Here is a 21122-nt window from a genome sequence, read left to right as displayed (position 1 = left end):
TTAGTAAAACTCAGAGAAATAGCCTTCGAACCTTCGATGATGAAAGGAAAAAAAAATTGTACTGAAATTTTACAAGTTTCTTTAACGCATGTATGATACCACTTGACATTCCACTAATATTCGTGAAACTTAAAAAAACACGTATAATCTAAGAGCTGGTGACATTTTTCGGTGATTACTTATTCACGGCCTATGTTTTGTAAGAATGTTGCGAGAGACGTGCGTAGGTAAGTGTCATAATCAAGTTCCAATTATTATTAAATTATTATGGCAACAGTTTTATGAGTAACGGTTAATTAACCCCCTAGTAGAACGATTTAAACATCCCTTGTGCGCGCCTTGATTTGATGTTGCCGAGTCGGGATGTAAATTTGAAATTGCATTGATTAAACACCACAGTTTTAGTTATCTAATTACGGGGAGGGGGAGGTCATTGATATTCTAAATCCAAATTTTCAATCACATTCTGCAGGAGTTTCAATTACTCTCTTGAATTTCACGGGGAATTTGTTTTTGTCAAATAAGTTCTTTATTTTCGACTTTTAAATGAGAATCGTATTGACCAAACTGGCAGGAGATTTGATTTCATTTTGTGAGAATTATCCACTACCTGGCAAGCAATACAGAGAGTGGCAGCCTTGAACACATAATAATTGCGTTCACTGTTTTCTGCAAATTCGGGGTTTTCTGCCTCCCTTCCATACAGCTGTCAGAAATTATCCTTTATACTGATGACGTTTCCACATACCACTATCAATGTTCCCACAAAAAATATGCCTTGGAGAAATGATCACTGAAGAATGTTACCAGCCCTCCTACAATACTAAAGTGCAGAACAGACCATTATGAATAATATAAACACGTCCTATAATCGACGTCAGTCCAACACGAAACGTTGAGAATTTAATGGGGAGACAATCACTTCACACGCAGCTTAATCTTTTCTCGAAATGTACGAGATGTCAAGCATTTTGTTGAATTTTTTTCTTCATCTGCCAGCGGATCATCCATCAATTCAACAACGTTTTGGCGATGAGGTTTCAACCGTTGCGGAAAAGTACAATAGAATCATGTACGAAGTACTGCAGGAAACGAGTGCAATGATGTACCTAAAACATGCGCTACTTGAGGCCGCCCGAGAAGCGGTTGAAATTTGTATATATAAAATTCAGCTAAAGCGCCGATAAATTTGAACGTGGAAGTAAAACAATGATATTTGGATTTGAACTGTCAAAGGAACGGGGGAACTATTTGGGTGATCCTAGATATAAGATGATGAGATTACAAAATTTGTTTCAATCGTCGATTAGTACGGGTAATTTCAGTTTAATCAAAAACTTTCATCATCAACCATTCTTACATCGGTAAACATTGACAAATGCTACAATTTCGTTAATTCATTATCTGGTGCACAATTTACAAGTTTTCAATTGTTTACCATGCTTATACAATATTTGTTGTTTTTCATTAATGTCATTAAAATATAAGTACGTTCACAGTTCTCTGTGACCACAGTATCAACGATTCGGAACTTTATAATCGTAATCATAATCACTACCGACATCCGCCATATCCGACAGGATATGTCCCCGGTAGACTGTACCTGTGTAAGGGAGGGATGGATTGATGACCATCATTATACTTTAATTTAATTCATTATTAATTGAAAATTCTATCGTGCAAAAGTTCTTCCGATGCAAATAAGAAGAATATGTTTATTCTATACGCCCATACATTTATATCACATTACAAGTGTTTCTGGTCAATATCACCTCACTCATTTAATTTTACAATATCACAACCTAGCGATGTGCTTAACAAGATTTCATTATTTGTTGTTCCACGTATCGTTGAGGAACTATCTTTCATACGTGATCACGATTTCAAGAATTCTGTAGATGAGCGGTTTGAATGGTATAAATAATTCAAGTTCGTGTTATAATTGCACCACGCGTTATCGACTCGACAATATTTTCTACATCCGAGTGAAATCAATCATGAGATTGAGGTTCGTAAGTTTAACGTATCAATGCAGTTTTGAGGAAAATCGTTGTTTCCATATTTCAGTATTATCTTAACTATAGTAGACTGTAATAAGGCGAAAGCTAAACAATGCAACACATATTAGTTAATCAACTCAGCTCATAGCAAGTCATTCTAAAATTCTAAAAGTGGTTTCTTTGATGTTTCGTTACGTTTACGTGACTACCTTAAAGCTCGTGATCAATTAGCATTTTTGCAGCAAGCCTGAATCCCTTTCACATTGACATGTATATTCTACTCTAGTCTCGATTCTGTAGCTCGTGCGTTACTATAGTCATAAAATCTTTAGGCCCTCGACAAATTTATATCGAATTTTATTATGAATGGCATCTTTACGAGAACGATAAATTCAAAAAACGGAAGCAGAAAATTTGTAAGATTAAAAAAGTCCTTTCTACCAGACTGTACATGCTGCTGGCTGCATTGTATTTTAAACGAGAGTAACGCTTCGTTTCAAGTACCTACTGAGATTCAATCCGAAGTGTTCAACGATAAGCTTGTCGAAATTCAACGGCAGTATTACCGTTCAACGATATTGTCAAGGGACGTAATCGTGGACACATTGTAGGTAACCCCTCATAAAGGCGTCATGCATATGACCAGCGTAAGCGTGCAAACGTCCGTTTCACAAATAATATTTACGTGAGATATAAATTCCTAAGTAGGTGCGTACAGGCTTCCGTTAAACTGAAGAATGGAAATCGTCGGTAATATCACGTAGCGTGGTTCTAATGAAAAGGGAAGGGTAGCTTGCGGCAAGACACTAAGATGACAAATTTTAATAAAAATGCACAATCAATCTGGCTGGTTCTGTTTCAACAGCCTAATTTAATCTAAGCCTCTCATCTGTATACAGTAACATCTCCATTAAATACAGCAATAACCTATTGTTACGAATAAATATATAAGTTGACTATTTATGGTTGAGAATAATTTGGATTTTAAAAAAATACGCAGTCCTATTTGAGGCCGCCACAACTATATCTGATCAATTGAGAGGCCTTGGATCAGTGCAACTTACTGCCTGTAACAGACTTTTTAAATGGGTTTTAGATTTGCCCAGAGTCCTCCGAGTGGAGAAATCATGAAATATCTAGGGTCGAGTTGGATTGGCTCTTTTGTCCGCGGCGATACGTCCAAGGTGTATTTTCGAATGATCGTCGAAATACCAGCCTTTATCTGAAGAGTAGCCAACCTCTGGCCGGGACAGATGCGATAACCTTCCCCGAAAGGAAGAAATATGTATTTGTTTCGCCCTTCTTTGTTCTCCTCAGAAAAGCGTTCCGGGTCGAATACATCAGGATTTGGCCAGAACCTGGGATCCCTATGTAAGCCTGTAGTGATTATAACAACATTTGTCCCAGGAGTGACTTGACAAGTAATCCCGTCCGAACCAGTGAGCTCGATTTCCTTGGTGCAGCGTTTCATCATAGTAGCAAAGGGAGGAAAGAGTCGCGCTGACTCGTTGAGAACCATATCCATGTACGACATGTCTTGAAGAGCCTCGTAGGTTAGAGAACCATGTTTTTCGATAACGGCATTCACTTCCTCGCGAAGGCGCTGTTGGACTTCAGGGTGAGCGGCTACCTGATAAAGGGCAAAGCTCATGACAATGCTAGACGTTTCGTAACCATCAACGAAAAACGAGGAGGCGTGAGAAGTGATCACATCGTCGTTGTATTCTTCATTGAAAATGGGGTCAACTTTTCCGAGAGTCCTTGCCTGGATCATCAGTTGCAAAAAGTCGGGTCGTTCGATGCCATGTGCCTCTCTCTGCCTCAGCACGTCTTTTACGATGCCTCTGAAGAACTTATCTGCCTTAGTCGGTATGACGCGCATCCTGAAGATTTGAGCGGCAATCGGAATGAAAAAGACGAATATTTGCTTCATTCCTTTCCAAAACGACGGTTCGAACATAATTCTCCCTATTTCTCTGAACGGTCCATCTTTCTCGCTGATGAAACTACCGCCTTCAACACCAAACGCCGCAGTAGATACGACGTCCGCGGTAAACTTCGAGCAAAGATCTTTCAGTTCCAACTGCACTTTTTCGCCACTTTTGCTGCATGATCTTTTTAAATAGGATGACATGCTGTCGCAGACCTCTTGCACGGACGCGTATAAATATTTTAGCTTACCCGACGTAAAGGCGGAGCTTAGCTGCTGCCGTGAAGTTTTCCAGCGTTCTTCATTGACGAAGAATGGATTGACACCCAACAGGGGGTCGAGGTTTTTGTCTATGTCAAAAGCGTTCTCAGCAAAATTTTGGAAATTCTTCGTCAGCACGTTCTTCACCAATTCCGGATCGCGCAGGATCAAAGCTGGAGTTCGCAAATTATAGAAACCAACCATACTGCTCTCCGGAAACTGGTTGTAATAGTCTCGATACATATCAGCCGAATTCTTCGTCATGAAAGCCAAAGGCCACATGTGTCCGAGTCCCGGTACGGCCCCACTTGCACATGGTATTGATTTATTTTTCCAATAATTGAACGTACTAGTAGAATAATAGTACAGAAGGTAACACACTGCTATAACAAGCGCGAACACGCAGTAGAACTGCTCCATGGCTGATCGTGACACTTACTGACGGTCCAATTCTCGACCTGCTCTCAAATAGTGTTAGGAGATATGAACTGCGATGATCGTGCATTATAACAGCGTCATTCGAACTCCAACTCCAGTATTCAAACCATGATTAATCAAATACTAGGGTCAGGATAGCAATAAAGATCCGTTGCCAAATAGTAAAGGTCAGGTCTTGAACTTACGAATAATACAACAGTACGATATGATAATCAATAAGACTGACACAAGTCATATCATTATTTTTAGATATTATGTGAATTGATCGTTCAATTAAACTAATTAAAATTTTCATCCAAGTAAGAACTGGAAATTTTGTTTCAACTCATTCAACTGAGCCACTAGTGTCAATAAAATATTTAGACGAATTATATGATTTCATGCTGCAGTATTATCAATCAACGATTGAGCAACATATCTATGGAGGTCTTTCAGAGGTGATGAGTTTATTTAATCAATCTACGTCATTATCAGTGCGTTACTTGAAAGTAAAATTAAATGATATTAACCAGTAGGCAAAGTAGAAGAGTTCCAAATTTTCGATTTCTATCAGTTTTCACCATTTTTTCGTTAATGTTTATAACAAGTTTTGTTCGAGCTAACTAGACAGAGAAAGAGAGAGAGGGTATAAAGGAGATTGTGGGGTGGAGGAGGGAAAAGATGAGATAGAAATTCTATTCAGAGCCTTTTTGCAAATTTATTTCATTTTATATTTCATTTTCACTCTTTATATATTGGGGACTGACATGATGATCAATGGGTTTGGGTTGCTGCTTCTACTGATAAAGTAGCGTAAGTTTTGCATGGTTTTGAGATCTAGCGACGACTCAGCCGGCTCCAACCAATCACCAGGCTCCGCAGTTCAATCCACCACTTGAATGCGGGCGCGGTGAACTCTTCCTCACATGTAGGCATATATATGATAAAGAAATATACATTCGAGATTCACCAACGTCCATTTTCTCCGTCTAAAAAAATTAGATCGAACTGGCTTACATCACTTGTATTTTCAACCTTCGTATAAATAAATCTGTAGGCAGCCATGCGTGTGCAAGAAGCCGAACCCTTCGATCATCGTGTCAATCCTCAAGATGAGAAGTGAAAATATAACGTAAAACAAAATAAATTTGAATAAAGACTCTGAATAATCAAAAATTCCACCTCGTACTCCCCCTTCTCCCCTCCGCCACTCCTGAATCATTATTCTGCTCCGTCTCTCTCTCGTTACCAGCTAATATCACTTCCTCCCCTACTCTAGATACATTCAAATCACAACTTTTTGCACATTTTTTGCAGCTAGAGCAGAGTTTGTTAAGTGCTCAGACGTTATAAATCCATTCATTAAATTCGGCATGAATTATTTCTGATTTCTTCTTGGTTCGGCTCAGGTCTGTGTATATTAACAATATATCATTGCTTTGTTATATCGGAGAAAAGCCTCGGAAAGGCGAAGAGGATGAAAAATGATCATCCTGATGGGGATTACTCATGTTTAAGCGTGACGATCCCGAACACGTCCGGTCAGCTCTCTCGCTTGCCCGTGACTGTCGATTTCGTCCAAGCGTTGTTATAAACAAACCATTCGCTTGTTGCTAAGATCCCGTCATTAAGCTATATTCATAGCTTGCAAATTAACGCTTGACGCTTGATACAGTGGACTCATCGAGAGTTCAAATTCAAATACATTTGATTTTGTACCGAATGAATATGTGATCTTTCAATTTTCTGAGTTGGACACGCACGTCTCTAATTGGCAGTAGAAACGATTGGATTTTGGTTACCAGCGAGCAAGAGGAAGTTGCCACCTGACAGTAGCCGCGAGGATGTCTTGATTATTCCTACCGAGATGTAGGTAGATAAAACATCTACGCATCCATATATCGCTATACATACTTTGACTTACTCTAGGGCTGAAGGTACACGAGAAACCACTCCAACCAACGCCAGTATACACGCGAGACGTACTATCTACCGTAGTAAGTGTGAGTGCCAGGTAAAGTGGAACCCCGTCCCAAGGATTCCCTTTAGTTTTTGCGGAATCCCCGCGGTTAATTTTTTCCATTTCAACCTTTCCGTAGTTTTAACGTTCAACCTTCGGCGAAGGTCTTCTATCCGGTGCGTCGCAGGATCTTCCGCTCTGGAGTGTAAATATTAAGTTGATGAATGAAAGGAGAAGTCCCAAGAGTGACTATGTGCGTGACGTGAACATACCTATGTAGTATTGATTTAACGATTGGACTCGCGAAGCAGCCTTCTGCTGATTTTTCATAACGCGAGGCTACGTTCGACATGCTGCGGTCACAATAAAGAGACATTACTAAAGTGGCTGACCCGTTCAATTGCTGTCGTCATCGTGTCGCGCAGAGCTTAATAACTTCAGCCAAGGACGCGCATCTGCAATTGCTTCATCATAAGGAATTATCTTGTAAATGTGCCGCGTCATGTCGTAAGATCTCCATACAAATGCTTCGAATTTGCCCCTTAGTATCATTACGCTCACAATTCTTACCCTTATTTTCCTTCATCCTAATACCGAAGATCTCTGTGACCGCAATATCTTTTTTTTACTCCTCTATGTTTCACTCAATTCCTGATTGCTCCGTCTGCTCTAATTATCGTGTTTTTTCCTCGACGATATACTTGCATAATATTACCATTTATGCCAAAGTTTCGTCTTGTTTGTTCATCCTTTTTTTTTTTTTAGTTTTTGTAAATAACCCAATTGAGAAAAATGGATAATCACATATTTTATTACAATCAAGGTAAAATCAATTTGTATAAAGGTGCTCAGAATTGTAATCCGCATTGAGGAGTTATTGATGAAAAAGATCGAATTCGAATACGTGAATAAGAAGGGAACGTCAGAATTATGCAGAACTTTTCTACGGGAAATGAAATGATTCTCTCCTCTGCGCCCTGATCTTCCTCGCATATCCTGCTACCCTCTGACGATCGCCCTCTCTGCACAGTGGGCAACGGGATAGTCTTCCCTTGGGAAATCAGAGAAAGATGCACTGCGTGGCGAAATCCTTAGCTACACGCCTCCCCGTACCAAAGGTCCGACATCCCGACCAGTAGCCCGTCAACCTCCATTAGAGGCTACTGTAATGATGACCACCCACCACAAATTACACATCCCTGACTCCTCTTCGACCCTCTGAAAAACTTAGTTATTTAGACTTACATTCCTTCGTTATTTCCGCGTTACGATATTCAATTTGTGCCTACTTGAGTCCGAGTCCCATTTTCAACACCCGGCAGTCGATGATTCAAATGATCGTAAGCCATAAATGACGTCGACAAACGTTCATTGAATAAAATTTAAATGTAAATGTAAGAAAATTGGAGGATACGTTTTCGTCTAAGTGTCGAAATACCGTGAAAAAGAGGAAACTACACCGCCGTGCTGTGATCAAACCGATTTCGAAGTGAACAAATTTCCGCCCGAAGGTCCAGCGCAGTGCAGGAACGTATCGACTCGAGTATTGGAATAGCTTTCCAGCATCTCGGCAGGGCAGTTCAGCTTTACACGTGGGTGTAGACAATACGGAATTGCACTGCCTCGGTGAAATGGCGGAGGGATTGTGTCCGGCGAACAAGGGGCCGACGCCAGATGAGCATGGGTCGAGTCCTGCGGGCAGGACTAAAGTGAAATACCGGTACTACCGGACGAGGACACCGGTCAATGCCCGAGGCTCTCGTAAGCGCTAAAGTATTCGCCCCTGGTGGCTATTTGTCCGGTAAATACGTAATGCGCATAACCCATACGAGATGTAGGTAAACATTGTCCATGTGCTTGCACGCCATCCTGTGGGCGTAAGCATCTCCGGTTTGGATACCTACGAGTCATGGGCACCATTATGCAATTACTCGAGTTCAGAAGTCGGATATGAAGTGAGTAAAGTTTCCTGACATTGATTGAATTGGTCCCGAAATTACTTTTCCACTGCACCTTGCTTGGCTGATGTTCTTGAAACCTCAAGTGGAGCATCGGACTAATTCGGGCTTGCACCACTGTAACGACTGCAAATGGTTAATTTCAGAAATCGTGAAGTTCTTTCAGACTTTAAGCCGCCCCCAATTTTTGAAACAGAAATTGGACATCGCAAATAGGGGTGGTTCAAGAGACCCCAATCACCATCCATTCATAGGACATTTCCAAAAGCGGGAATCCCACATAGACAATGAACCTGCAGTGCCGACTGCGGCCTCCGCAGACTCCCTGAGGGCTCGAGAAATCGCTCAGGTACGCCGTGGTCCTGGATGGAGGCAGAATTGCCTCTTGCCGGAGGGTCGAAACCCGTCGCCCGCATCAACGTGACACCCTACATTCATTCATACCTGTGGAAGGATAGTCTCGGAAACTCTTGTCTTCATTGCATTAGAGACTGTGTAAATGTTCGCTGCATTGTTTGTACGTGGATTAAAGCGAGAAGTCTGAATAGACGGGAAGACGAGCCCTGAAGGGGAGGATTTAATTCCCCGACAAAGTTCCACGCACAAAATCTCCTGTTTAACTATGCGAAGTCTGCAGGCTTCGGGTATGACTATAAGCTCTGCGTCACGTAAACGACGTCTACTATAATACTCTCGGCTTTGATCTCTCTTCGGAACGCCGAGCAAGCAAAAATCCAGCCGAAGGAGAGATCTTTTTCTATTTAGAAGTGACACGCCAGTGCAATGCAACGAATCGGTCAAATATCATTCGTTCAATTTTCAATACTATTTCGAAGTATTCGCATGTGTACGAAGTTCATTTTGACGTCTCAAACATCGTCGAAACGAACGTTCGAAACTTCAGGCACATCTATTCGCATCTGATCGGTACCGCCACAGAGTCGAAAAATTCCAGGGGGAACTCGAAATTTCAAGATTCAACTGTTGCCAACTTACTACGTTAGATTTTAAAGAGAAAAATATCTGGCCTTGTGAGTTTTTGCTTCAGTCTGTTCAAGAGAAAAGTTTTCCGTTAAAATAGAATCACTTCACATATTAGATTTACCTATAGTAATATTTCGGGGAGTAAAATGGCATAAAAATATTCCAATTCAGCCATCTGGGTGTGGTCGAACGGATACTCTGGACGTTACGAAACTTTTTCAATCACCTTATCGGTCCACCATTTTCAAATATTATCGGCAAGTGCACGACCCGTTATCGCAAGCGCGTTCCAACGTTGATTGCTTCCATCCATGTGCACCGAGAGTTCCTAAAAATTCACCGAGCCTATCTACGAGCCTGAGGGATTGGGAAAAAACGGTAGGAACAAATAAGTAAATGAAAATCATACAGGAATCGTTGCAGCATGGCCGTGGACGGTGAGACTCTGGAGGCACGAGAAAGCAATCAGACTGCAGATTCTGTGACCACAAACGAAATTACCCGACCTCTGTGCGCTCGTAGAGCGAGCATGCAGCCCTCGTGGAAAGCAATTAAATTCTTAAATTCACTCCCGAGCGGTCAACCATCGAAGGCATCAACAATGGATGAAATGTATAATTAACTAGTTGCGGAACGGCCGGTACATTTCGCGAATCGCAATAGATATAGGCATTATAACCTAGTCGTGGAGTATTCTTCATGCCTTGTACGCCACCCTTACGGTTCGCGTTTGTTACAAGCCTGCGTTCATCACGCTGCTTTGTTCTCGGATTACGAATTATTAAGCTCACCACGGCTGTGCTGGGATTCTCCCTTCTGTCGGACCGGCTCACCACAAGCCCAACGGTTTCTACGTATCCGGGTGGAGAGCGTAAAATACAGACCTTGAAAACTCTCGTGTGCTTTTCAAAACTCCGATATACTTGTATCTAGAAATAGATTTCTCTGCGCAATGATTTCTCTGCTAGGAACTTTATATTGGTGATAGTTCTAAAATCAAATGAAGTATTTCAAATAGAGAATGAATCCTCTTGAACAGGGATGGCCAACAAATCCTCAAATCTTTACCACAGAATTAAATGAAACATTTTTTGACAGAATCATGTATTTTTCTTTGCCTTGTCGCGCCCGACTGACTGAATAGTCATATCGACCGGTTGGCCATCCCTGCTCTAGACAATACTTCAGAATTTATAGAAAAGAAAGCAATTTACTGAACTACGGTATACTTTGAGTCCTATTGAAGGAGAAATTATTGATTTTCAAAATAAAGGGTGAGAAAAAGCACGACACACCTTGAATTCGAGAGAGCTTTGCTCTGTAAGCATATCTCGGATCTGAATGCACGCTAGAATAACACCAGAGAATTACATACATCCTACCGCATAATTACATCCGCGTTGAGAACCGAAGCTACGAGACTTATCCCCCGTGTTAAACGCGTAGTTTGAAGTGATTTATGGACGCCGCGATAGAAAAGTAAACGAAAAACTTTTATACCAATTGTAAGAAATTTTCCATCAAACTCCGACGAGTGGAAATTGCAGGAGGGGAGAACATGCATCCTCAAACTTGTGTAAAGTTGTCAAGTTATCGAGTACATCCATTTCTGAAAAATAAGACGTTGCGCGTCTCGCCCCAACCTTCGGAACTGACTGGATTAGGAGAATATTTCAAGAGGTTCTGGCTAAAAATTATAATTTAAATCCACCAGCATTTCGCTTTGCGTACATACGTAGAAAATAAAAAGTGAGGAAAGGGTAAAGAGATGCAAAATGGAATACGTACATTCTGCCTTGCTACACAACGCGTTGTTGATATTTACCAGTGCAAAACGCAACAAGGGCCTGCTGCTACATGAGTGTGTAATTAACTTTGCATAAATTCATCTCTGTACTCGTTATAATTATAGGAAGGTGCCGACACTCGGCAATCAATTTACCGGATATAAATTACGGAGGTGGGTGCAAATGATTTGGTTGTAGAATGAAAGTTGTTCAAAATTTCATCTACGTATAATAATGCACTGCGATTCACGCTGCGCAAAATTCTCCAGTCATACTGTATATCGTAACTTCACAGTAAGACTGGAGAATTTTGCGCAGCGTGAAACGCAGTGCATTATAATTGTTATATTGTTGTATTAACTGTAATTATTGACACAAGTAGGTAACAAGAATCAAGTTCTCACTCAATGTTGGTCACAAAAACAAAAATAAATTATGCATTTCGAATTGATGAAAAAATGTTGGACTGAAAACGATTTTAGAAAAAACATGTTATTGCAAATTTTTAGAGTTTGAACAATTTTTCTAGCCACCATCGTTCAATACATGAAAACTCTTTGGCCAATACTCGACGTCACTTCGTTATTATTACTCAACAAATTTTTATCAAGTGTTCTCTGACTCTGCACGATCGGCATAAAACGGGACTTTGCGACGTTTTTTTTTCTTTCGGAGAGTAACTTTGCAATTCATAAGCATCGTTGATTACTCACAAGAAAAATCTATACTTCATACGTAAAACTATTTGCTATCGGGAGATACGAAAATAAATCATATACACTTATCTTGTACTACTTGCCACTTGATAAATTTGCAACGAGTGTTACACCGAACGAGTTATTAATCTTTCATACTTCCAATGTACGACATCACTGCCATTTTTCAATCCCAATATTACACACGAAACTTGAATAACCAAAATAATATTGATGTAAATTCTCGTTTCATCGTCTCAACGATAAGCGAAATATGATATTGGAAAAAGCATTTATAATGTAGTACCAGTTTCGTGCATTCATTGCAGCCAGGTTGTGTAATTAATTATAGGCAATACGAAACGTGAATAAGAATGTTTTATCCAAGACACAGAGTTGGTTTTTTTTTCTTGTACCAGAATTGAAACGATAAATTCACTGGACGATAAATAAATTATTGTTGCAACGAGGGTCCTACAGGTGATCAATAGGCGAAAGCGAGTGGAAGGGACATTTATTGCTCGACTACGAGCACGTTAAATAACGATTTAATGCTTGCACGATAAATCATGAGCATATGTACTCATGTATGAATATGGAGACGCATTCGTTTCAATGAAATGCCGGTCGTAACTCAAAAATATATTTTACCTGTAACGTCAACGTGGGTAGACGATTGTTATACACTTTTCGTTTTTCACGCTGTAATATAACGTCATATTCATTGATTTCCGTCATGTTACAACTCATGGTAAATCGTCTTATTTTACCGTTTAAAACTGTAAAATTAATCTCAATGAAATTCGTGACTCCTCAACGTGGAGTTTTAATTTCTTTTCCAGTCAGCACTTCGAACCACAATGGTCTACTTGCCGAGTGAGAATGTGTTGTAAAAATATCTTTTATCATTTTTCATCACTACAATAGCTGAATCTTTGGACAATTTTGAATGACCGTACTTTCACTTGATTCTTTTGATCATTGGATCCTTGATGAATTGTGTGATAATGAATGTTAGAGAAGAAATAGAGGACGTCATTTGGAAGGGAAAAAAATTTCTGACATCGTTATCATAAACGCTGATTCTGAAAGTAAACTCTCTGATATCACAGAAGCTATGCAACAAATTGTTAATTTATGCTCTGTGAACGTACCACGTTATCACTTGTGACACAAAACTCGCTAAAATAACACCACAAGCTAGATTAATGATTGCGTAATACGTTTCTCAGAGCTAACATGGCGCATCAAAGATATTTTTTAAAGTTTGATAATTAAAGCGAGTATTATAGAAGTTTACCAACAGACTGATATGATATTCAAGTTGCGAGGAAGATCACTCGACCCGTGTTCTTGTACGAGATTTGATTCATACTGGTAGTAAGATTCAAGATTATACGTCAATGAATATCAAGATTGCATTTTTTTAATATTTGAAGTAATCAAAGACGACTTTCAGTAGATACTTAGCTATCTTCAAAATCGGCAACAAAATAGTGACCAGTCAGTTTCTTTATAAAAAAACCGCAGAAAAGAGCTTTTTTCTGCGCTTTTAGCCTAAATGAGGTCTGGTATAAATTATGTATTTTCAACTACAAATCGACTTTTTCGTACGAGAAAAGAGTTACCTACAGCCTAAACAAGACGAATCTTTTTTTATCACTAGGAGAATACAAATTCTATGATAACATTTAGTATAATTGTGCTTAAAAGATTGGTTTGAAATATTCATTCATAACTTATGCCCGAATTATTTCTGAAATAAGTGATCAATTAACTCTATATTATATACAGTCAATAGCTACTGTATTAAACATTTCATGAAATCGACCACTTTTTTTCATCGTGTAGCGCAAACAAATGTCAAAAAATTTGGTAATAAAAAAAAAAATAATAAAATGTTAAGAATCTGCCACCGTTTGTAAGAAATGTCATCTTATCCCCCGTGAAATGTTTAATATAATAGGCTTTATCAGTTTGATTACACAGTTTTGAAGAATAACAGAAACGCGTGATGCGTTTGAATTATTCAAGTTCAGAAGTTACACTTTACGATGTAATCACGCGACCGATTGCTCAGCGCCGTTGCACGCAGGATTGTATAAAGTTCGTTGTCCGAAAATGTCGAAAGCAGCTCATGTTTGGTGACTTGATGAAAAATTTAATCACTTCATACGGAGTGAGTAGGTAACGGTCGAATGTTCAAACGCGCATGCGCGAAAATTCCCGAGCAAAAGGAATTGTTTCGACAGGTTGACCAACCGTCATAAGTTCAGATGACGGGTCGCCGCGATGTATGTAACCTCAAAAACGTTGATCCACCTGACCAAACAACACCTTTCGCTCTAGAATTTTAGCGCATGCGCGTTAAACCGTCGGACCGTTAGCTACTCACTCTGAAGATAGCGCACCTTTAGGAATGTCCGAAATTTGTTAAACTATGATAAACGAAATATCCTAATATTTGGCAAAACTAAATCCTTGAAAGTCACTTCAAAATTGTGAAACAATGATTTTTTCCCTGACATTTCGTTGCGTCGACGTTACTAGCTTCAGCCTCGTGACACTACGGCAAAAACACGTTAGAATAGAGGAGCGGCCGAATAAATCTGAAATCGATAATCGGAAACGAGGTATTCCGGTAATCGAATTTGTTCATTAGCATTGATAGGGCCGATGAAAAGCGCGAAGAGGTTACCTTGGAAGGCCAGCCGCGGGTTCTTCGCTAAGTTAGCTGCCCCGTACAACCGCACAGCTGTATGTATATACCATAATCGTACCCCACCTTTGCCACCCCCGCCCCTCGACCTCCGCCATTCCTCTTGGCTTGCGCGGTAATTCTCGCCAAACCAAGCCACCCTGAATAATATTATACCCCCCTTTCTCCCGCCCCAAGCCCACCTCCGAACCTTTCCTGGGGGCGTGCTTGTTCCAAGGTCTATTGACTAGAGGCCTGAAATTCTTTCACCGGTTACGGAAGGCGTATGTCCACCTGCCTGTCATCGGCGAAGATTTTGGAAAAGATGCGGGAGAAGCGTAATCGGCGTTGCGCCTACATGCGCGGTTTTCGATTTCTGTTAATATTGGCTCGGGAAAATGGTCAAACCTCGATTTCGATCATTCCATCTCACGAATGGTAAGACTTTTTGTACAGAGTAAAATGGAGTGAGTGCATCGGTAATGAATGAAGGAAGCTGGAAAACAATATATCATGTCTTCGTCAAGTTCCGCAGTAGGAATTTATATTTTTTACACTCCTTCTAATTTTACGGTACTTGACACGTGTGTACGAGGCATTCCACCTTAAACCGACCTAAGACTGAGCTTCACCATCGGTAATTTTTGTTCATTTTTAAGTATGGTGTAGACTGGGTGAGAAAAACAACTTTCGCCGCGTTTCAGATTTTTTGGATCATGGGTTTGATTTTTACCGACCACGAAATCACGAAAACCCAATTTTCGAAAGAATTGATTGAAAAGTGAGAAAAAACAGATAAAATATAAATTCGTATTTCTTAAATTTGCATTCAATTCGATTTATGTCACTTTTTAATTACTTGTTTCGCCTGTAGCTTCTAAACCACAAGCTTGCACAACCGCTTCTTGGTCTCAAAATTTTCGTTTTGTTAACAAAGAACTCGTGAAAAAAATTGGAAGCCAATCGATCGGGGCTATTCTTTCGAAAGTTGGGTCCTCATGTTTTCCGAAGGGGTAAAAATCGAACCCCTGGACTAAAAAATTTGAAACTCGTTGAAAGATATTTTTTATACGCTCTTCGCCATACTTGAGAATAAATAAAAATCGCAGATGGTGAGGATCATACCTAGGTCGATTTGGAGTGGAATGCCACATATATACTTTGTGCGCAAGTTCCTATAGTGCGTGTTCGCAAATTGGTTATTTTGCTTATGCATGGATACATTTTTTCCCCTTCATCACGGTTACAGGTACAGCTTCAACGTAAGAAAATCCAACAATTATTTAATAATTGCCCTCCGTGCTCCGATCGACGAAATTATACGTTGCCATAAGCCAGGGAAAATGCCAATCCATGGTCACTTCACCCTAAGTGATCCAAACGTTTACCTCCCTGCCAACCATAATCTATCGGTTTGAGTAAGCCGGGGATGATAAAAATGGCAGAAGCCAAATAGGGCGAAATCGAAGGGCCTAGCAAGATACCTAAAGGGGGTTGAAATAATTCGGTCACCATTTGTATACGCCCAGGCTAAACACGGAGAAATCGCATACGTCTTCGTTAGGTCCCTTTGCCTGTAGACTTAAGGAAACAGGGGCGAATGGTGGCGGCACGCACTCACAAATTGATACAAATAGTCAAGACTCGGAGGAGTTAACCCCGGTGTTATAAATATCCTGTTTAAAATGGGCAACATATTTTATTTCAACTCACTGCGCGGCTTCTTCCAGCGCCAGATGAGTAGCGCGCCCTTCGAAAGGGCAGCCTCGACGGCTGATGCAGAATATTTCGACGAAGAGCTGAGCAACATCGATTCTACTACCCTTCCGAATATTGGCACCTGTCTCGCGGTCACGCCACGGCAAACCCTCTGCAGGCACAAAAATCGGCGAGTGTTCGAGTCGCAACGTACGCAAGGCAAGACAATAACGCGATAAAGGGTCTGAGCCGAATTGCTCAGCATCGGAACACCCCCGGAATGGCCTCGGTATTTTATTCTTACAGGCTATAAGTCCTGCTTAGTTCTCTCCCTGCGTGCCCCGCCACTTTGTTCACTCCCATCCCCAGGGCCGAGACTTCCACCACGTCTTCGGAAGGAGCAATGCACCCGCGCAGCCATCTTGCAGTAACCAGTCTTCAGGTTCAACCCTTCCGCCGGCCGCCCGAGGCGCCTCTCGTATCGTCACAATGGTGCGTCAAGCAGGGTCGCTTGGCAAGGGGTGGAAAGGCGACGGCGAGAGCCCTTACCGAATACCGACTTTGGCCCCGACTACAAGGGATAAAGCCGGTTTATATCCCCGGGAGGTCGTAAAGATACCAAAGGAGCATCTCTGCGGGTCGCCTTGTGTTAACTGTACGAAGGTGTCTGCCCAGGTGGCAACGCGGACGAGACGAGGATATCCACCGGCGAGATTTAATTGAAATCATTCCGAAAGTGCCGTTTCGAAAGACCCTTGCAACTCCGACTCTCAGCCCCACTTCGAGGTCGCTGTTATTATTGTTGCAAAAAACTCAAGCCAGTGTTCAAATCGAACCCAAGCTCAGTTCCAACCAAACAACGAGGTAAACTTCATCGGAATGGCTCGTTATCCTACCACTTTCTATAACTAGTTTGCGTGGAAAAGTTTACTTATGAAATCTCCTCATTATCAGAATTGTAATATGATTTGGGTGGATGAGAACGACTACTTATCAGTGACCCTTTCAAAAATTCATCTTTTGCTATATTATTTTCGCGTGTTTGGAATTTTGATACATCGACCATTCGAAATATTGACACTTTCAAGTTTTGACCCCCACCTTATGATTTCATCAAAGTTCAATGCCTGACGCGAAAACATTGAAAGCCTTCGAATCTCCCTTGTGGTTCAAATCGTGCATCTAGATTCTAGCACAATCTTCTCAGAGGTTAAATGTACTTGCTACGAACTTCGTATACTGCAACTTTAACCACTATAACTCGTAGCTTTGATTGGAGTTCCCGGTAAATCTGACTAGCTAATTGAGGTCAGTTTTCATGAGCGTTGTTCAGACGCTTTGCGATGTGATATTAAAAAATCACAATTGTAATCTAAGACTCTTTCAGTGAGATTCTCAATTTTTTCTCTCTTTTCTTCACGGTCATCTGAACTCCTTTGAAGACTGAAGATACAAGAGGGATCTGTTAAAAATCCTTTAAAACAGCTTTCTATCGAAGTTGAGCCACTCTCCGCAAAGCACTGCATTCCACGGTCCTTTAATTTCGGTGCTTTAGCGCAGCGGAAACACCCGCTATTTCCGTGACCAAATTTCATCCGCATTCATCCGTCACTGTGGAAGTTTCCTGCCCCCAGAATGTAGCAAAGATAAGCCTCATATAACTTGACTAATTCATCAAGAAATAGAAGGCCAATCTTTTCACTGAATCTCGTACATGTAATTTCACTTCAAAAGCTTCTCTAAATGTTCCACGAAATTGTAAAAAAAAGTGTTCATCTCCTTCTTGACACCTAATGACAGTCTTCGCGTGGCAGTAATTCGGAAGTGATATTCCTATCTACATACGGTACGGGAAGCCGCGCCCGGGTGAATTCAGGGCGCATTTCCTGCACCTTGGTATACTACATCGGAAAAAACCACCATCAGAAGCAAAACGGAGATAAGTAGTTTCATTTCACGCGGGATGAATGCACGTCCGATCAATGCTCTTCGCCGAGAGTGCATAGCTCTGGTTTTATCCTCCATATTTTCCACCGCATTGGCGATGCAACCGCAGACCTTATCTAGCCACATACATACGTATACGTGTGAGATAAACTTGACGCTTACCCAGCGAGAAAAATCGTTCGATTTGGAATTCTCCGTTTTTCTCTGCCTTCTCTCTTTGCCTTCCAACATTTCAGATAGAATCGGTTCGAGCATTATCTAGAAGATAATTTGTCGAGGTTGATATCATACCCGCGTAAACGCGATTGTATTACGTTACATGTATTAAACAATGCATGTTGATCGTAAAAACTTTATCTGAGTTACAGTGGATCCACACAGACGGGCTATTCGCAACAAATGTACGCATTATTATAGCAATGGTGGCAGTAAGAGTAACGACGAAGAAGACGATAGATATCGAACCTAGAATTCACGGTCGCCACTAATTTTCACTAAATAAATTCCATCGCACCTCCAAGGTTTCCTCGAACAAAAATGCAGTTTTTCCATGACATTTCCGCCATCCTACGAGTATAGTGAATAAGTGTATTATTTCCTTAAGATACTCTATTACCACTGCATTCGTTTCAAATTTCATGCTTATCTCTTCGTGTCTTCGCCTCTTTGAAAAGAACTCAAATTCATCGTATCAAATAGTTAAAGGTACGCTAACTTTGAATATAACAAACGTACTTCCATTTTTTTTTTCATGACCACGATTCACCCCGATAATTCCAGATCTTCCATGACCGTTTTCAAATACTCTGACATTTCCAGGTTTTCTAGGTTATCCAGGTTTTCCAGGCGAGTGACTACCCTTTGAATACTTTGTCCTGAATTTTCATTGCAGGATACAGGTACGTCCTTTCTGTCTGTGTAGTAGGTTCTGTTTTCTGCATTTGACAATCAAATCTAATTTACCGAAACTAGGAGCAACTTTTGTCCGGCTTATTCTTATGACATTCTGTATCAACTAATCGACTTGTCAATTAACGAGCTTCAATGCGCTAAGCCTTTAAAAAATTTCAAATCGAACAAGATGCGATTTTCATCGTTTCCTCCGGTGTGATTCTTTTGACTCAAGAATATGCAGTAAAATATTTCATGGGACAGCTTCTAGTTTTCATGCATGCACCATCTCGTAGTTACACGTCCCTCGAACTTCCATATACGTCTTAGAAGAGAAGAGAAACGCGAAAAGTTTCGCTCGTCGTTCGACGTAACTTGAAAAATTCAAAATCCACGTACAGACTCTCTGTCCGTGCGAACTAGGCAAGGTAAGTATCAAGGATGTATAAAGACGAACAAAGTTTAAATCTTCGTGAACTAATAGAGGGTATAGGTTCGGCTTTTCAAACAACTTCTGCCGAGCGAATACCCGCGGCTCCGGGACTTTGGTCCAACAATAATTCATGCCTGGTAAATTTGGACACGAAAATATAGTCTTTTTTCACAAGTTATGCAATTTTGCGTAAAGTGTAACACCGCAGTACGACCAGACTATTAGAAATCAGATAGGAAAAATGGGGCGGTATTGATATTTCGAAATTGAAAAGTTCCAAAAGCGCCAAATTCCAAATTTTTTCGTGGCGAAACTTCAAGTAAAGACATTAAACTTTGACGAAACATCAAAGTTTCGAATGCTCCGAAACCAGACGCTCAAAGTTCCAAGAAAGCAAAATTCGGAAAATATGAAAATAAGAAAACATAAAAATCTGATAAGTACATCGAAATTCCGAATAATTGAAGGTTTTCAGTTTGGTGAATTTCTAGTTTGGTGAAGTTTCACTTTAATCTTCCTCTGGTTTTTATTTTCGATATTTTTACGTTCTGAATCCTGGTCATTCTGATTTTCGGTTTTTTTGATTTCTCATACCCACTGATTGAGTAAACTACGCTGTGTGAGTATATTTTAATTTTTGGAATTTTACTCTACCAAAACTTGATTTTTCGGAACTTTGCTCTATCGTAACCTGAATTTTCGGAATCTTGCATTTCGGAACTGTGAGCCATCGGTCCTACCATTCGAAACTTTGTTATTTCTTCAAAGTATGATTTCTTTACTTCAAGTTTGGCAATTAAATAATTCGAAATTAGGTGCTTTCGAAACTTTTCAAATTCGGAACTTCAATCCCGTTTTTCAAAATGCCTGCTGGTATAATACAACCACCTACACGGACTTCGAGTGGCTATTTATTCCAGTGAGCCATCGATATTCTTTCACAGATTCAACTTCGACGTGGCTTCGGATTGTTCCATTATCGAGAGGATCGGTTAGCGAAGTGAGCTTCTACCATAGTATATACGACTCTATATTCTTTGATGGTACGATATTCCGATATTCTCTTTGTATGCATGTCGGACAGACGGAGTAACAGTGAACCGCGGATTTTCCCCTGCATGTTTTCAAATCCTAGAGGCATCTTATTCGTAGAATAACGTTTGGTATACTTTTTAATTATAACGGAGGAAACGCGGTTGCTGCTTTTAAAAATATCTCCAGCCATGAAAATATGCGAATCTAACATCTGTACATTTTATAACAGCACGGAAAATGGAACACAAATATTATTCCTAGGTGTCGGTACATTGTACGTATTACATACCTGAAGTTTAACTCCGGGTGAAATTTACTAACGTGATTTTCCTGCGCTATGCGGTCAAATTCTTTATTTTTCTTTGGCAGTAGATTAAAAAAAAATAAAAATAAATATAAAAAAAAAGAATCGAAAATCAAATATGCTC

At 40.4% G+C, this 21122-nt stretch overlaps 2 protein-coding genes across 2 annotated transcripts in view; both read right to left on the bottom strand.

Annotated features, from left to right (window-relative positions):
• LOC107225353 (protein Fe65 homolog) overlaps positions 1-21122 on the bottom strand; it is a 191496-nt gene that overhangs the window by 155589 nt on the left and 14785 nt on the right. The gene's annotated exons all lie outside the window — the stretch shown is intronic.
• LOC107225354 (cytochrome P450 9e2) lies at positions 1307-4655 on the bottom strand. Its single transcript, XM_015665787.2, has one exon. It carries the CDS (start codon positions 4609-4611, stop codon positions 3082-3084), a length of 1530 nt encoding a protein of 509 aa, XP_015521273.2. The 5' UTR covers positions 4612-4655; the 3' UTR covers positions 1307-3081.

Source organism: Neodiprion lecontei, chromosome 6 (genome assembly GCF_021901455.1).
Source record: "Neodiprion lecontei isolate iyNeoLeco1 chromosome 6, iyNeoLeco1.1, whole genome shotgun sequence".
Lineage (NCBI taxonomy): Eukaryota > Metazoa > Arthropoda > Insecta > Hymenoptera > Diprionidae > Neodiprion > Neodiprion lecontei.
Note: the sequence above shows the minus strand (reverse complement) of the source record. Positions and strands in the feature narration are given on the sequence as shown.

Bases quoted from the DNA above. Each gene is read 5' to 3' on its own strand.
- LOC107225354 (XM_015665787.2), bottom strand. From the start codon at position 4,611: ATGGAGCAGTTCTACTGCGTGTTCGCGCTTGTTATAGCAGTGTGTTAC.